General features: G+C 44.4%; 1 protein-coding gene across 4 annotated transcripts in view; it reads right to left on the reverse strand.

Moving 5' to 3' along the window:
• The window catches only part of rnls (renalase, FAD-dependent amine oxidase), a 174936-nt gene extending 159671 nt beyond the window's left edge, over positions 1-15265 (reverse strand). The window contains exons 1-2 of one of the 4 annotated variants that reach the window (XM_063071628.1): positions 14872-15265; positions 2344-2449 (exon numbers count right to left, since the gene is read on the reverse strand). In XM_063071628.1, the coding sequence (XP_062927698.1) occupies positions 2344-2449; positions 14872-14980 (215 nt within the window). In that variant the 5' untranslated portion in view covers positions 14981-15265. The remainder of the gene's footprint in view (positions 1-2343; positions 2450-14871) is intronic. The other 3 variants (XM_063071627.1, XM_063071630.1, XM_063071629.1) reach the window with 3 other exon arrangements.
• Between the last annotated feature and the right edge of the window lie 2353 nt (positions 15266-17618).

The raw sequence follows: 17618 nt of genomic DNA on the forward strand, positions 1-17618 counted from the left end.
TCCAGTCACATTGCTTCTTGAATCTTTAGCCATGTTATATCTAATCTTAAGTCTTCATAAACCATAGAAACCATAGAAAAAACTACAGCACAGAAACAGGCCTATTGGCCCTTCTTGGCTGTGCCAAACCATTTTCTGCCTAGTCCCACTGACCTGCACACGGACCATATCCCTCCATACACCTCCCATCCATGTATCTGTCCAATTTATTCTTAAATGTTAAAAAAGAACCCGCATTTACCACCTTGTCTGGCAGCTCATTCCGTACACCCACCACTCTCTGTGTGAAGAAGCCCCCCCAATGTTCCCTTTAAACTTTTCTCCCCTCACCCTTAACCCATGTCCTCTGGTTTTTTTCTCCCCTTGCATCAGTGGAAAAAGCCTGCTTGCATTCACTCTATCTATACCCATTATAATTTTATATACCTCTATCAAATCTCCCCTCATTCTTCTACGCTCCAGGGAATCAAGTCCTAACCTATTCAACCTTTCTCTGTAACTGAGTTTCTCAAGTCCCGGCAACATCCTTGTAAACCTTCTCTGCACTCTTTCAACCTTATTTATATCCTTCCTGTAATTTGGTGACCAAAACTGAACACAATACTCCAGATTCGGCCTCACCAATGCCTTATACAACCTCATCATAACTTTCCAGCTCCTATACACAATACTTTGATTAATAAAGGCCAATGTACCAAAAGCTCTCTTTAAGACCTTATCTACCTGTGACTCCACTTTTAGGGAATTTTGTATCTGTATTCCCAGATCCCTCTGTTCTACTGCACTCCTCAGTGCCTTACCATTAACCCTGTATGTTCTACCTTGGTTTGTCCTTCCAACGTGCAATACCTCACACTTGTCTGTATTAAACTCCATCTGCCATTTTTCAGCCCATTTTTCCATCTGGTCTAAGTCCCTCTGCAGGCTCTGAAAACCTTCCTCACTGTCTACTACACCTCCAATCTTTGTATCATCAGCAAATTTGCTGATCCAATTTACCACATTATCATCCAGATCATTGATATAGATGACAAATAACAATGGACCCAGCACTGATCCCTGTGGCACACCACTAGTCACAGCCTCCACTCGGACAAACCTCAAGACAAACTCTACCATGTCTTCTACATTCTGTTCCCCTTGCCTACCTCCCTATGCCAATCTTGTTGATCCACATTGATTACTTGTACTTAAATTTAATAATTTCAAATCCTGATATTTGTTTTCACACAACTTGAGCTACAACATAGAGCTATAGAATGCTACAGCAGAGAAACAGGTCCTTTGGCCCATTGAGAACTATTATTCTGCCTCGTCCCAACACTCACACCTCAGACCACAGCCCTCCATACTCCTCCCATCCACGTGCTTATCCAAACTTCTATTAAATGGTGTAATTTAACCTACATCCTTCACTTCCATTGGCAACTCATTCCACACTTGCACCACCCTATGAGTGAAGAAATTCCCCCTCAGGTTCTACTTAAATATTTCACCTTTCACCCTAAATCCTATGATCTCTAGTTCTACTTTCACCCAACCCCAGTGGAAAAAGTCTCTCTATATCCCTCATAATTTTGTATACATCTATCAAATCTCCCCTTATTCTCCTATACTCCAGAAAATGAAATGCTAACCTATGTAACCTTTTCCTAGAACTCAGGTCCTCAAGTCCCAGCAATATCTTTGTAAGTTTTCTCTTTCCTCTTTTTCTCTTATTTATATCTTTTCTGTAAGTAGTTGACCAAAAATGCACACAATACTCTAAATTTGGCCTCACCAATACAACTTCAACATAACATCCCAACTCCTGTATTCAGTACTTCCAATTCATAAAGGACAACGTGCAAAAAGCTCTCTTTATGACCCTATCTACCTGTGATGCTACCAGATCACTTTATTCTACCGCGCTCCCAGTGCCCTACCATTCACTGTGTGAGTCCTACCCCACTTTGTCCTCCAAAGTGCAACACCACACTGCGTTAAATTCCATCTGCCATTTTTCAGCCCAGTTTTCCAGCTGGTCCAGATAGCCTTCCTCACTGTCCACTACACCTGCAATCTTGATGTCAAACTGGAGGTCAGAGGATTGGAAGCGGCCTGTCATGGAGTTGGAGACTTGTTTATGTGTGTGAGTGAGTGGGTGGGTTGGTGAGTGAGAGGGAGGATGAGAAAGGAGCTCGTTTTGCTGTTCTTATTTATTGTATTGTTGTTGTCTGTGTTGCTTGTGTTGTTCACTCATTGTTTTAACTTTAAGATAATGATGTCTTATAGCAATTCTGTTGCTTTATCAAGATTACTGCATTGGTACTGATTAATCATATAAAGAATCTCAGCAAGTACCTTTGATGCTTTTCTGCATAGTATGGGGTCACCGTAATGTACTGTGCTCCTAGGTCAGCCGTACAGTTCGGATTGTGGGGATTCCTGCTTGTGCACATTCTTCCTCCTTAAAACAAAAAAATGTTTAGTTTTAACATTGCCATTCCTCATCACATAGCACAAAGTTACACTCTCATCACACTCTCACCAGAAGCTAGAAGGAATACACTCAGTGGCCAATTTATTAGGTAAGTCCTGAACCATGTTCATTGCCTTCAGTTGCTGTCGCCCATCCACTTCAAGGTTAGATGTGCTGTGCGCTCAGAGATTCTCGTCTGCACACCACTGTTGTAACTCGTGGTTATTTGAGTCACTGCTGCCTTTCTGTCAGCATGAACCAGTCTGGCCATTCTCCTCTGATCTCTCTCATTAACAAGGCCCTTTCATTCACAGAACTACTGTTCACTGGATTTAAAAAAAAATTTTCACACCATTTTCTATAAACTTTAGAGATTGTTGTGCGAGAAAATCCCAGGTGACCAGCAGTTTCTGAAATACTTAAACCACCCCATCTGGCACCAACATACATTCCATGGTCAAAGTCATTTAGATCACATTTCTTCCCCATTCTGATGTTTGGTCTGAACAATAACTGTATCCGTTCACATGTCTGCATGCTTTTATGCATTGAGTTGCTGCCACGTGATTGGCTGATTAGGTATTTGCATTAACATCAGGGATACAGATGTACCTAATAAAGTGACCACAATGTACATTGAGTACAATGTTGATATCATTAGATCAATCCTGGATGGATAGATAACTTTAACATTCCTGTTCTGCTCTTTCATATTTACCCCAAATGACAGTCTACACAATGGCAACAAATACCTTAACTAATTTGAATAGATTCACAAGGAGGAAGAGGATACATTTTGGTGTCATGGCCAGGAATTGAGATGTTAAAAGTTGGTGAGGACTAATTTGGAGTATTGTGTGCAGTTTCTGGTCAGCTAACTTACAGGAAAGCTATCAATGAGTTTTAAAGAGTGCAGAGAAAATTTACAAAGATGTGGACTTGAGGACCTGAGTTATAAGGAGAGGTTGAATAGATTAGGACTTTGTTCCCTGGAGTGTGGGAGAATGAAAGGAAATATATAAAATTATTAAGGATATAGATAGGGTAAATGAAAGCAGACTTTTTCTACTGCGGTTTGGTGAACTAGAACTAGAGGTCATAGGCTAAGGGTGAAAAGTGAAATACTTAAGGGGGACCTGAGGGGGAACTTCTTCATTCAGAGGGTGGTGTAAGTGTGAAATAAGCTAGCTGGCGAAGTAGTGGATCTGGGTTCGATTTCAAAGTTTATCTGAAGTTTGGATACATACATGGATGGGGGATGGGGGTGATATATGGAAGGCTTTGACCCAGCTGCCAATCAATGGGCTAGTCAGGATAGCAGTTTGGCACCTACTAGAAGGGCTGAAGGGCCTGTTCTGCGCTGTAGTGCTCGATTACTCTATGAATCTAAATAATGTTTAAATATTGGATTTTATGACATGCTTAGGAGAGTACAGACTGGAAGCAGCTTTGGATACCACAAAATTTCACACCATCTATTGGGAAGAGCTGAAATTCCATATTCTTTACGTGGATGGTGCATCAACCAGAGATGGCATGCCCTTACATGATTCCACAGGAGCTATTTTGCCCATTTTGGTATCCCTGCTCCACACCATTTCTTCAGCTGATACCTGCATCCTACTGCAGTGAGACAGAGTATCAGAAGAGGGGTAAAATCCTTGGATCCTCATTGTCAATTAAATCTACGTTGAGATAAACCTGATCCCAGATGCTTCTGTATCACTGCTGGGAGACACAAAGGAATGAGTGGAAAAGGTAAAGATCTGGGAACCAAAATAACCAGAGAAAAGGCAATTATGAATCCAATCCACTATCTCACTGGATGCCATGCAAGTTAATCTTCCAGACTAGCCTATGACGAGGGACCTTGTCAAAGGTCTTTCTAAAGTCTGTACATACAACATTAACAGACCTATTTTCATCTAACCCTCTTGGTTACCTCCTCAAAGAACTCCAGATTTGTTAGACACAACGTCCAATGTGCAAAGTGATGCAGACTGTCCTGAATCAGACCAAATGTTGTCTCTCCAGAAGCTGGTAGATCCTGTCTCTCAGAATTCCTTCCAGCAATTTACCCACCAGCTACAGCATGTCAAACTCACTGGCCTGTCATTTCCTGATTTTACTACCCCTTTCATACAATATTAGCCACAATCCAGTCCTTTGGAATCTTGCTTGTGGCCAGAGATAAAATGAGTCTCTGCAAAGGCCTCCGCAATTTCCTGTCTTACTTCCCACAGGTCTGAGAATGCACCAGGATAGGCCCAGGGGGTTTATCTACCTTAATACATTTTAAGGCCTCCAGTACTTCTTTCCTGCTAATTCAAATGTGGTCCAAGCCAAACCCACTCATTTCCCAGATTTCTTTAACTGAAGGGAAATATTCATTAAATTGTCACCCATTTTGTTTGGTTCCACACACACACAGCCACGCTGATCTTTAAGGGGATTTATTTTCTCCATAGCCACCATTTTGCTTTTACCTGTAGAATCCTTGCGATCTTGCTTGCCAGATCCTTCTCATATCCTCCTCTTGCTGTCCTAACTTCTCTCCTAAGTCCTCTCCTAAACTCATCAGGATGCGATTCACTAGATTCCAATTGCTTATCCACAATATATGCCCCTTACTTTTTCTTAACCAGAGCCTCCATATCTTTAGTCATCCAGGGTTCTCTACACCTTCCAGACTTGCCTTTCACCATGAGGAACATGCACTACATAAAATCAGGATACCACACCCCTTGGCGGATTCTCCTTTCCCTGCAAACAACCTGCAAAATTCCACCTAATGGCTCCAAAATTTACTTTGACCCAATTCAGGATCTTAACCTGTGAACCAGCTGTAGCCTGCTCCATAACGATTTTAATACTAATGGAATTATGGTTACTGGGCCCGAAGTGTTCACTGGCAGACATTTCCGCACTTGCCCTACCTCATGCACCAGAAGGAAGTCTAGTGTTGCACCTCTCTAGTAGGAGTATATTGACCAAGGAAGCTTTCCTGAACACATTTCACAAGTTCCACTCAGTAAGGAAGTCTAGTGTTGCACCTCTCTAGTAGGAGTATATTGACCAAGGAAGCTTTCCTGAACACATTTCACAAGTTCCACTCAGTCTAAGCTTTTGACATTATGGTTAGTCCGGTCAATATTATGCAATTTAAAATCTCCCTGTAATACTGATATGTTTACAACTGGCTGTAATCGCTCTGTATTTCTTCTCCCTCTACTCCCACTGTCTATTGGGGAGTCGATAACTCAATCCTATCACAGTAACCATCTCCTTTCTAACCATATGGCCCACTGGGTGATCCTTCAAGAGTAGCATCTCTTAGCACTGTTGTCATGTCCTCTTTCATTGAGAAGGCAACTCCCCATCTGTTATCTGTACCTCTGTCATGCCTGTAGCATCAGTATCCCAGAAAACTGAGCTGTTTGTCCTGTCCTTCCCTCAACCATGTTTCTATTATGGCAATCTCCAGAGCCAAACCACACCCTGAGTTCATACACCTTGCCTGTCTAGCTGTTACATAGAAATAAATGCAACTTAAACCTATATTTTTTCTTCTCCTTTTACTGTGTCCTGTCTATTCTGACAACTAAATTCACTCTCATTGGCTACAGTATTTTCCCCTGAATTCTCACTAGCATCAGGATGTCAACCCCTGCCAATCTAGTTTAAACCCTCCCAATAGGACTAGCAAATCTGCCAGCCAGGATATTTGTCCTCCTCCAGTTCAGATGCAACCAATTTTCATTTGTACAGGCTACCCTTACCCCAGAAGAGATCCCAATGGTCCAAGAAAATGAAGTCCTGCCTCCTGTACCCGCTCCTCAGTCAGACACTCACCTTGGCTATCTTTGTAATTCTACCCTCACTAGCACCTGGTACTACAAGTAATCCAGAAATTACTACATCATTATTGCCTCCCTCCAAGATGGCACTGGTGAACTACAGCGACGTGTTGCAGGCTGCTCACAAAACTTCTAAATATACTTCATCTGAACTACTCTCACGGCAATCTGCAGCCTGTAATTCCCCAATAAGCAATGTACTTTTGAGTCATCACAATTTCATGATCTTCTGAAGGACTTGGCGGACTTAACTCTCAACCAGGCAGGTATGACACCTTTAAGTGGATGAAGGGACATTACCATGGCCATAAAAGAGGGAGAAGGCGATGACTCCAAGCCAGTCTGAGACACCGGGGAATGAAACTTCCTCTACTCAACATCTTGTTAGCAAATGTATAGTCGCTGGAGAACAAGATTGAGGACCCATGGGCAATATTGTTGTATTGCAGGAAAATGAAGAATTGCTGTATACTGTGTTTCAGGGAGACATGGCTCACTCCAGACACATCAGATACCTAAGGGCTCTCGATACACCGAATGGACCAAACTACTGATTCGATGGAGGCAAAAGGTGTTGGATTGTGTTTCATAATAAACTCTTGGTAGTGCTCGGACGCAGTGGTCTCGTTGCACTCTTTTCCCCCCTGACCTGGAACACCTGATGATTAAGTACCAACCGTTCTACTTACCAAGAGAGTTCTCTATGATCTTAACCACAGTTTACATACCACCAGTGGCAGATGTTGAGCAAGCATTAAGGGCTGTGATTAGCAAACAGGAACCAGCCTACCCAACGCCATTCAAATCATCTTCCGTGACTTCAATCAGACTTGTTTGAAGAAATCTCTGCCTAATTATAATCAACATATCACCTGCGGCACCAGATGTCCCAATACACTTGATCACTGTTACAGTACAGAATGCCTCCCGTTTCATGCCTAGACTGTACTTTGTGATATCTGATCACTTAGCTGTCCTCCTCCTCCATGTACTGGATACAGAGGTTAAAGAGCAAGGCTCCACAGATAAGGATAACAAAGAGGTGGTCGCAAGAGACTGAGGAGCAGCTATGGCATTGCTCTAGTTGGTAGTGGGCCATTTTGAAGGACTCATCAAGGGATCTGAATGAACACACCACCATTGTCACGGACTTCATAAAAACAGTTGTAGAAGAATGTCCCCCCACAAAATCATTCAAAGTCTTTCCTATGCAGAAGCCCTGAATGAACTGTGAGATCTGCAATCTGCTGAGGCCAGATCAGTGGCATTCAGGTCTGGGGACCAAGTTAAATACAATAGGTCCAGGTACCATCTTGGGAAGGCCATCTCACATGTGAAGTGGCAATTCCAGACCAAACCCTGAAGGATGTTCGGCAGCCACAGCAGGGCTTGAATACTGTTACCTCCTACAAAGTAAAACTAAGTGACATAAGTGACAACAATGCTTTGCTCCCAGATGAGATCAATGCCCTCTTATGCTCACTTTGACTATCAAAATCTGGACCACCTTCACAAACTCGCACAGCCCTCAATGACCCTGTGATTTCAGCCTCTGAAGCCGATGTGAGAGCATCCTTCAAGAGGAGGAAACCATGGAAAGCAAATGCCCCAGACGAGATACCTGGCCGAGTATGAAAGACCTATGCTAATCAACTGGCTGGAATGTTTCACTGATATCCTTAACCTCTTGCTTCAGCAGTCTGACGTATCAACCTGCTTCGAGCAGACCAGTTATACTTATCCCTAAGAAGAACATGGTAATCTGCCTCAATAACTATCATCCAGTAGCAATTACATCCACAATGATAAAGTGTTTTGAGAGGTTTGTGATGAAACGTATCAACTCCTGCCTGAGAAACAGCTTGGATCCACCCCAATTTGCCTACAATTTGCCAACAGGTCCACAGAAGATACCACCTCACTGGCTCTTCACTCAACCCAACACCTGGACAGGGAAGATGCGTACATCCGCATGCTTTTCATTGACTACATTCAATGCTATCATCTCCTCAAAACTAATCAATAAGCTTCAAGACCTTGATCTCAATACCTCCTTGTGTAATCGGATTTCCTCACCTGTTGACCCCAGTCAGTTCAGACTGGCAACAACATCTCCTCCACAATCTCCCTCGGCACAGGTAGCAACACAGTTGTGTGCTTAGCCCTCTGCTCTACCTGCTTTATACCCTTGACTGTGAGGCTAAGCACAGCTCCAATGCCATATTTAAGACTGTTGCCAACACCACTGTCATTTTGGCCGAATCAAAGATGGAGACAAATCAGCATGTAGGAGGCAGATTGAGTGCTCCCATAACAACCACCTCTCACTCAATGTTGGCAAGATCAGGGAGCTGATTTATTGACTTCAGGAGCAGGAAACTGGAAATCCATAAGCCAGTCCTCATCGGGAATCAGCAGTGCAGAGGGTCAGCAATTCTAAATTCATCTATGTTATCATTTTAGAGGATCTGTCCTGGGTCCAGCATGCAAGAACCATTACAAAGAAAGCACAGCAGCACCTCTATTTTGTTATTAGTTTGGGAAGATTTGGCACGTTATCTAAAACTTTGACCAATTTCTGTAGATGTGCGGTGGAGAGTATCACTGTTTGCATCACGGCCTGATACGGAAATACCAATGCCCTTGTACAGAAAAGCCTATAAGAAGTAGTGGATATGGCCCAGTCTATCACAGGTAAAGCCCTCCGTAGCACTGAACACATCTATATGGAGCACTGTCGCAGGAAACTAGCATCCATCATCAGCGATCCCTACCATCCAGGCCATGTTCTCTTCTGGCCAGGCAGTATCTATGGAAAAGAGTAAACAGTCGATGTTTCGGGCCGAGACCCCTCATCAGGACTAGCTGAAGGGTCCTGATGAGGTATCTTGGCCCAAAACATTGACTGTTTACTCTTTTGCATAGATGCTGCCTGGCCTGCTGAGTTTCTCCAGCATTTTGTGTGTGTTTGTTTGATTTCCAGCATCTGCAGATTTTCTCTCGTTTGTGCTCTCTTCTCACAGCTGCCATCAGGAAGAAGGTACAGGAGCCTCAGGACCCACGCCACCAGGTTCAGGAACAATCATTACCCCTCAACTATCAGGCTCGAACCAGAGGGGATAACTTCATTCAAGCAACTCACACAAAATGCTGAGGAACTCAGCAGGCCAGGCAGCACCTATGGAAAGGAGTAAATAGTTGATGTTTAGGGCTGAGACTCTTCATGAGGACTGGAGAAAAAAGATGAGAAGTAGCGTAGGAAAGTGGGGGGAGAGGGAGCAAGAAATACAAAGCAGTCGGTGATAGGTGAAACCGGAAGAGGGGGAGGGGTGAAAAACAAAGCTGGAGAAAGAGATACTGTAAAGGGGTGGAGAAGGGGGAATCTGATGGGTGAAGACAAAAGGCCATGGAGGAAAGGGAAGGGGAAAGAGCACCAGAGGGAGGTGATAGGCAGGAAAGGAGATAAGATGAGAGAGGGAAACGGTAATGGGGAATGGTGAAGGAGAGGGGACGGCCCATTACCGGAAGTTCGAGAAATCGATGGTCATGCCTAAGGAATACTAGGTAACACACACAAAATGCTGGTGAACGCAGCAGGCCAGGCAGCATCTCTAGGAAGAGGTACAGTCGACGTTTCTGGCCGAGATCCTTCGTCAGGACTAACTGAAAGAAGAGATAGTCAGAGATTTGAAAGTGGGAGGGGGAGGGGGAGATCTGAAATGATAGGAGAAGACAGGAGGGGGAGGGATGGAGCCAAGAGCTGAACAGGTGATTAGCAAAGGGGATACAAGGCTGGAGAAGGGAGAGGATCATGGGACGGGAGGCCCAGGGAGAAAGAAGGGGGGAGGAGAGCACCAGAGGAAGATGAAGAGCAGGCAAGGAGTTATTGTGAGAGGGACAGAGAGAGAAAAGAGAGAGAGAGAAAAAAAGGGGGGAAATATAAATAAATAAATAGACAGATACACAGATAGATAGATAGGTAGATAAGGGATGGGGTAAGAAGAGGAGGAGGGGCATTAACGCAAGTTAGAGAAGTCGATGTTCATGCCATCAGGTTGGAGGCTACCCAGACGTAATATAAGGTGTTGTTCCTCCAACCTGAGTGCGGCTTCATCTTGACGGTAGAGGAGGCCATGGATAGACACGTCAGAATGGGAATGGGAAGTAGAATTAAAATGGGTGGCCACTGGGAGATGCTGCTTTCTCTGGTGGATGGAGCATAGGTGTTCAGCAAAGTGATTTCCCAAACTACATCAGGTCTCACCGATATACAGGCCTCCACCTTCTTACTCTCACTTCTCATCTTTTTTCTCTCGTCCTGATGAAGGGCCTCAGCCCAAAACATGGACTGCTTGCTCTTTTCCATAGATGCTGCCTGGCCTGCTGAGTTCCTCCAGCATTCTGTGTGTGTTGCTTGGATTTCCAGCATCCGCAAATTTTCCCTTGTTTTTAACTTCACTCAACTTCACTTGACCCATCACTGAACTTTTCCCACAACCTATGGACTCACTTTTAAGGATTCTTCATCTCATGTTCTTGATATTTATTGCTTATTTATTTAATGTCAATATTATTATTTTTCTTTTTGTATTTGCATAGTTTGTTGCTTTTGTTTCTGCACGCTGGTTGTTGTCCGCCCTGTTGAGTGTGGCCTTTCATTGATTCTAGTGTGTTTCTTGTACTTACTGTAATTGCCTGCAAGAAAATGTATATGGTGACATATATGTACTTTGGCAATAAATTTACTTTGAACCCTTGAGGTCCTGCTTTTTAAGTTCTCTCTTTGCTCCTTCTTCTCAGTGCAGGACCTATGTTATTGGCACCAACATGCATCATTGCCCCTTGCTGTTCACCCCCAACCCCCTTGAGGATATTCTGCATCCATGATCTTGGCACCCAAGAGGCAATAACTCATCCTGGCATCTCTCATGCGACCACAGAATCTCCTGTCTGTCCCCCTGACCATCGAGTCTTCTATCACTGCTGCCCTCCCTGACTTCTCCCATGCCTGTAGAGCCTCAGTGCCACTAACCTTATAAACTACATTCCCCATAGCCATCTACATCATCCGTAGAGACCAGGAATTCCTGGCTAGTGGGAGCAGTAAAATGGGAACTGAATACTTCTCTGTGTAATTAATTCAGAAGCACGAGGGATGTATCATTTAGAAGATACAGTATTAGAATTACAAATGTTTCTGCAAAAATTCCTTCACAATAAACACTGCTGGGTTACATTAAGCCACAGATCTTCCTGGAATCAGTGGGTGTATTACATTAGTTTTGCACATTTTTTCCCCGAGATTATTTTTCATTTCCTGATTCCCAACGCCTTGGCAAATTGTGACCATTTCACTTTGGGCAAGTTCCCTATGAAGGAGAAACTAGTAAGGAACAAAACAATGGGCCACTCTGATTCACTTATGCTGGTAGTCTGCTTGTTCCATCTTGCTGTAAAATGAAAACTGCAACAGTTCTTGCACAACCTGTGACTACAATAGTGAGAACTTCAACAGCACAGGAATACACTTTCCACATGACTGACACTATCACTCAATCTAGGAAAGCACAAGCCACAAGGTAAAATTAAATTTAAAGCCATCTTCAAACTGCATGATATACAAATATAGATATTAAACCTAATCAAGTCAAAAGTAAGTTAAAATAAGGTTGGAAAGCATTTTAAGCAGTACCAATCCTCTCCTTGGCTGTAGACAGGCCTGTCAGCATGGGAATAGGAAGTGGAACTAAAATGTCTCGCCACCAGGTGCCCTGGCTGTTAAAGCAGGTGGAGCAAAGGTGATCCCCAATCTGGGTTACATGCCTGGTGTGGGATTCCACTGGGGACGGCAGAAGTTGTAGAGAATGATATGTTGGATATGGAAGCTCGTGGGGTGGTAGATGAAGATGGGTATGGGTTACATCGATGTAGAGGAGACCCCACCAGGGGCACTAGATGTAATAGATGACACTGATGGATTCACCTGGAAGGACGGTTTAGGGCCGTGATGGTGGCGAGTTAAGAGGTGTAGGGACAGGTGTAACATTTCGGATGGTTGCAGGGATAAGTGCCTGGATCGGTTCGGAGGGATGAGTGGACCAGGGGGTTGTGGAAACAGCAATCCCTGCGGAGAGCAGAGAGGAGGGAAGAGAAGGATGTGCCCTCCTGCCTAACTACAAAGCCTAACTGCACCGGCAGGGTAACTGTTTCTGTTTAGTCCTGCCTCAATGAACCCGTGTGCTTGTATCCCAACTCCCCCTTGGTTCAGTCCCTTCACACCTACATCCATAACAGTTCAAAAGCTCTCCACCAATTCAACCACTTTCAATTCCCTGGCCCTGATCACCTCATTTCACCATGGCCATCCAGTTCCTGTATAGTTCCATTCCACACTCCCCCTCCCCCACAACCCCCACCATCAGGAAGGCCTCAGGGCTCTCTGTTTATTTCTGATAACAAACCCAACCAGTTCCCCTCCTCTGCTGAGCAGAGTGAGTATTCAGCCTTAACAACGTCTCTTTTGGCTCCTCCCACTTTCCCCAGAACAAAGGTGTAGCCATTGGCACCCGCATGAGCCCCGGCTATGTCTGCCTTTTTGTTAGCTACGTGGAACAATCCACGTTCCAAACCTGCACTGGTAACACTCAGCAAATCTTGCTCTGCTACCCTGATGACTGCATTGGTGTCCATGCAGAACTTGTCAATTCTATCAACTTCGCCTCCAACTTCCACCCTCCTTCAAGTTCACTTGGTCCATCTCTAACACCTCTCCCCCATTTCTTGATCTCTCTGTCGCCATCTCAGGAGACAGATTATCGACCAACATCTCTTACAAACCCACTGACTCCCACAGTTACCTTGACTACACTTCTTCTCACCTTGTCCCTTCTCTCAGTTCTCCGTCTCCACCACTTCTGTTCTCATATTGGGAATGTTGTCTTTTTTCCCAGAAATCAGTGTTCCCCCTCTCAACTCACACTCCCAACTGCTATCGATGCAGCCTCATCTGCATCTCTTCCATTTCTCATATGCATGCCCTCCCAACAGCGAAAGATACCCATCTTCATCTACCACCCCACAAGCTTCCATATCCAACATATCATTCTCTACAACTTCTGACATCCCCAGTGGAATCCCACCACCAGGCATATCTTCCCCTCCCTTCCACTGTGTGTGTTCCCCACAGATCACTCTCTCCATGACTACTTTGTCCACTGAATCCTCCTTAACAATCCCCCTCTATGTACTTATCCCTGCAGCCATTCCAAATATTACACCTGCCCTTATACCTCCACCCTGACAACCATTCTGGACCCTAAATAGTCCTTCCAGGTGAGGTAGCATTTCACATGTGAATCCATCAGTATCATTTATTGTATCTGGCCTCCTCTCCATCAGCGAGACCTTCACTCCATCTGCGGTAACAGCCAGGATCTCATGGTGGCCTCCATTTTAATTCCATTTCCCATTCCCACACTGACATGTCTGTCTACAGCCTCCTTCACTGCCAAGTTGAGGCTAGATGCAGATTAGAGGAACAACACCTGATATTCCATCTTGTAAGTCTTCAACTGATGGCATCAACATCAGTTTCGCTAACTTCCACCTACCACCTCCATGTCTCCACCCACACCGCCCCTTGATTTCGCTTCTCCCTCTGATTCCATCACCCCTTCTCTTCCCTCACAGCTCCCACCCTCACCACCAGCCCATCACCCATACCTTCCTCCCTCTGGTTCCCCATCTCCTTTCCATTATCTACTCAACAATCCTATCAGATTGCAACTTTTTCAGCCCTTTGCCTCTTCCACCTATCACCTCCCATCGTTCCCACTTCTCCCCTCATCTTCCGACCTTCCCCCTCTTACCCAGATTCACCTACCACCTGGCAGCTTGTGTGCCCCCACTAGTCCATCCTTTTATTCCAGCTTTCTTTCTTTCTCATCCTGATGAAGGGTCTCGTCCTGAAAAGCCAGCTGTTTATTTCCCTCCGTTGCTGAGTTCCTCCAGCAATTTTCTTTGTGTGTTGCCCCTTTTCATGTGACAGTTGGGGGGAGGGATCCTTGCTCTATGCGAATTGACTGCAAGCTATTTCTTTCTACACTTGATGATATTAGGAAATTCATAATAAAGTGACCTCAAAGCATCATTCAGCAGCAGAGACCTCATACTTGTCTTTGCTCTTTGAAACTTCACACTAGCGTTCTTTCCTTTTCTTCACAAAATAAAAACAGGGAATTTGGAGACGCCAGTCGAAGATAAGGCTGAATCCGTTCCAATATTTCTACGGCTAAATTTCCCACTCTCCCTCGGCCTCGCTCTTGCCCGGTGCGCACACGCCACCTAGCGGCCAGGTTGAGCAGCTGCAGCCAGACGGTCTGCCCGCCCCGGGCATCCATCGATTGGCCGAGAGTCGCCTGGTTATTGCTACCGCCCACGCTACTGATCCGTGCTGTCCTGTGAAAGGAAGAGTCCATTGTTTATTTCCCGCCATAGGTACTTTCCCAGACCTGCCAGGTTCTTCCAGCATTTGGTGTTCTGTTTCGTACTGACCTGCACCTTTCGCCTTCTCCCAGACCACAACTTGCAGCCTTTCTCTTCGCAGGAGGGTCGCGCACAGGCTGCCCGTTAGTCCGGCCCCGACGATGAGGACGCGAGCCATGGCCTGCGGCTTTCCAGTCTGGTAACCGGCTTGGCACCGTGGGAGCGGTACTTCCCGGCCGGTAACGCACAGCGACTTTCGTCGCTGCCCGATCAAAGCTTTGCCCGGGATTGCAGCGGGATCCGAGGCATGCCGACGTCTTACTCATCCGACACACGTGTGCTTCAGTTTGCAAATCTCCGAACTCCTAGAGCTCTAGAAAAACCTCTTCCAGAAGAACCCAGCTCCCAGGAATCATCTACCACCGGCAATGCATTCCAGGCATTTACCACCTTGTAAAAAAAAGACAGGATATCTCCCTTAATCTTTCCACCACTCGCTTTAAAAGGATACCTTCTGCTATTAGCATTGCTGCTCTGCTAAAAAAGGTGCTGGCTGCACACTAAATCTATGCCTGTTATAATCTTTTCACTTCTATCAAGTAACCTCTCACCCTCCTTTGCTCCAAAGAGAAAAGCCCTAGTTTACTTCACCTTTCCTCATTAGGCATGCTCCCTAATCCAGGCATTATCCTGGTAAATCTCATCTGCACATCCTTCCTATAATGAGATAACCAGAAATGAACACAATACTCCAAGTGTGGTCTAACCAGTTTTATACAGCTGCAACATTACCTCACGGCTTTCAAACACAAACTACTAATAAAGGCCAATGCACCTTCTTAACCACCCTATCAACTTTGAGGGATTATGAACTTGGCCCTCAATATTGCTCTATTCCTCCACATTGCTAAGAATCCTGCCATTAAGCTTTCACTTTGTCCTCAAGTTCGATCTTCCAAAGTGTATCAATTCACACTTTTCAGGATTGACTCCCATCGGCCAAGTTTTGGCCCAACTCTGCATCCCTGTCTATATCCTATTGTAACCTACACTATCTACAACACCACCAACCGTTGTGTCTTACTAACCCACCATTACACACAGACATTTGTAAAATTCACTAAGAGCAGTGGTCCCAAAACAGATCCCTGCGGAAAACCACTTGCCACAGACCTCCAGGCAGAAGACACTGCGTCTCATACCCTTCTGCCTTCTGTAAGCAAGCCAATTCCACTCAGACAAGTTTCCCTGTATCCCATGCCTCCTAACCTAATGTATGAACCTACCATGGGGAGCTTTGTCCAATGCCCTACTAAATCCACATGTACCACATTCATCATCTCTTCCTCGAAGGTCAGGCTCTTGAAGCATGACCTGCCCCTCACAAAGCCATCACCTATCCCTAAGTAGACTGTTTCACCAAATTCCCCAGTACCACCGATGTCAGACTCACTGGTCTATAATTCCCGGGATTATCCCTATCACCTTTCCTGGACAATGCAATAACATTTTTCATCCACCAGTCTTCTGGTATTACTGTGGCTAGTGAGAACACAAAGATCATTACCCAATTGTGCAGCAGTTTCTTCCTTGCTTCCTGTAGTAACCTGATCTATAAACCATCCGGCCCCAGGGACTAGACAATTGTTGAGCAACTGAATTGGGTAGGCATATGGATGAAGGAAAATTCCTCCATAGTAGGAGGGAAAGGTTAGTTTGATTGTGGAGTAGGTTAAAAGATTGGCAAAACATCGTAAGCCCAAGGATACTGTCCTATGTTCTATTTAGAGCAGTGGACAGAAATTTCAGAAGAGGATATGAGGCCCATTGGGAGGACTAGCGCTGTCCAATCTGCTGGTGATAGTACATAGTAGAAAGGTTCGGACTCAGGGAGGCAAAGGTAGGGGTAGAGATGGATGATGTTAGGACAGATTGCTCTGTTGTTAAAATGCACTGGAGATCTCAAGAGTAAATGGTACTAAGAGATCACAAGCAAGAGGAAATCTAAAGATGCTGGAAGTCCAAGCAACACACAACGCTGGAGGAACTCAGCAGGTCTGACAGCATTAAAAACGTTTTGGGCCGATACTCAATGTGACCATTCCTTAATGCAGATACTGTGATTATCTTTCCAATCTTTGGGGAAAAAAATTCTGGAAGCAGACTTCCAAATAATTCCACACTTAGTTCCCAAAACTTTATTTTTAAAAAAGGCTTATTTTATTTTAGTTCAATGTTACTTTTCAGTATTTCATATTTTACACTGTGATTTAACAGAAACGGGATACAGCTGGAACATATTCAAAAGCTTTTCCTTAATAAAAGATGATCCTGAACTTTTTCTATTAGACAGCCTGCTTTTCCAACATCAACCCTGAAATCTATGTTTCTAAACTGAAAAGGTACAGAGCCCACTGAATTTTAAAATCTCATTTTATTTAATTTTGAAATTCAGTAACAAATGATACTGAGACTTTAGTGGCAAATGGAATTACAGAATCAGCAAATTGAGACCTTTGTCTGTGTTAGATTTATTCTGTGAATGATGAAGGGTCTTCGACCTAAAACTTTACTGTTTCTCTTTCCAGGGATGCTTATTAAACTGCTGGGGCCTTCCAGCTTTCTTCCGTTTTTATTCAAGATTTTCAGCACCTGCTGTGATCCTTTTAAGCTTGTAGTTATTCTCAAGGAAAGTTTGAGTTAAAACATTATTCATCTGCGAGATTTCAAACCAAACCTCTTTCCCAGGATCAGCAGACTCTACGTTAAAGTCACTAAAGAAACTTTACAGGTCCACACTTCCATCTAACCAGACA

This window comes from Mobula hypostoma, chromosome 19 (assembly GCF_963921235.1).
Source record: "Mobula hypostoma chromosome 19, sMobHyp1.1, whole genome shotgun sequence".
Classification (NCBI taxonomy): Eukaryota; Metazoa; Chordata; class Chondrichthyes; order Myliobatiformes; family Myliobatidae; genus Mobula; species Mobula hypostoma.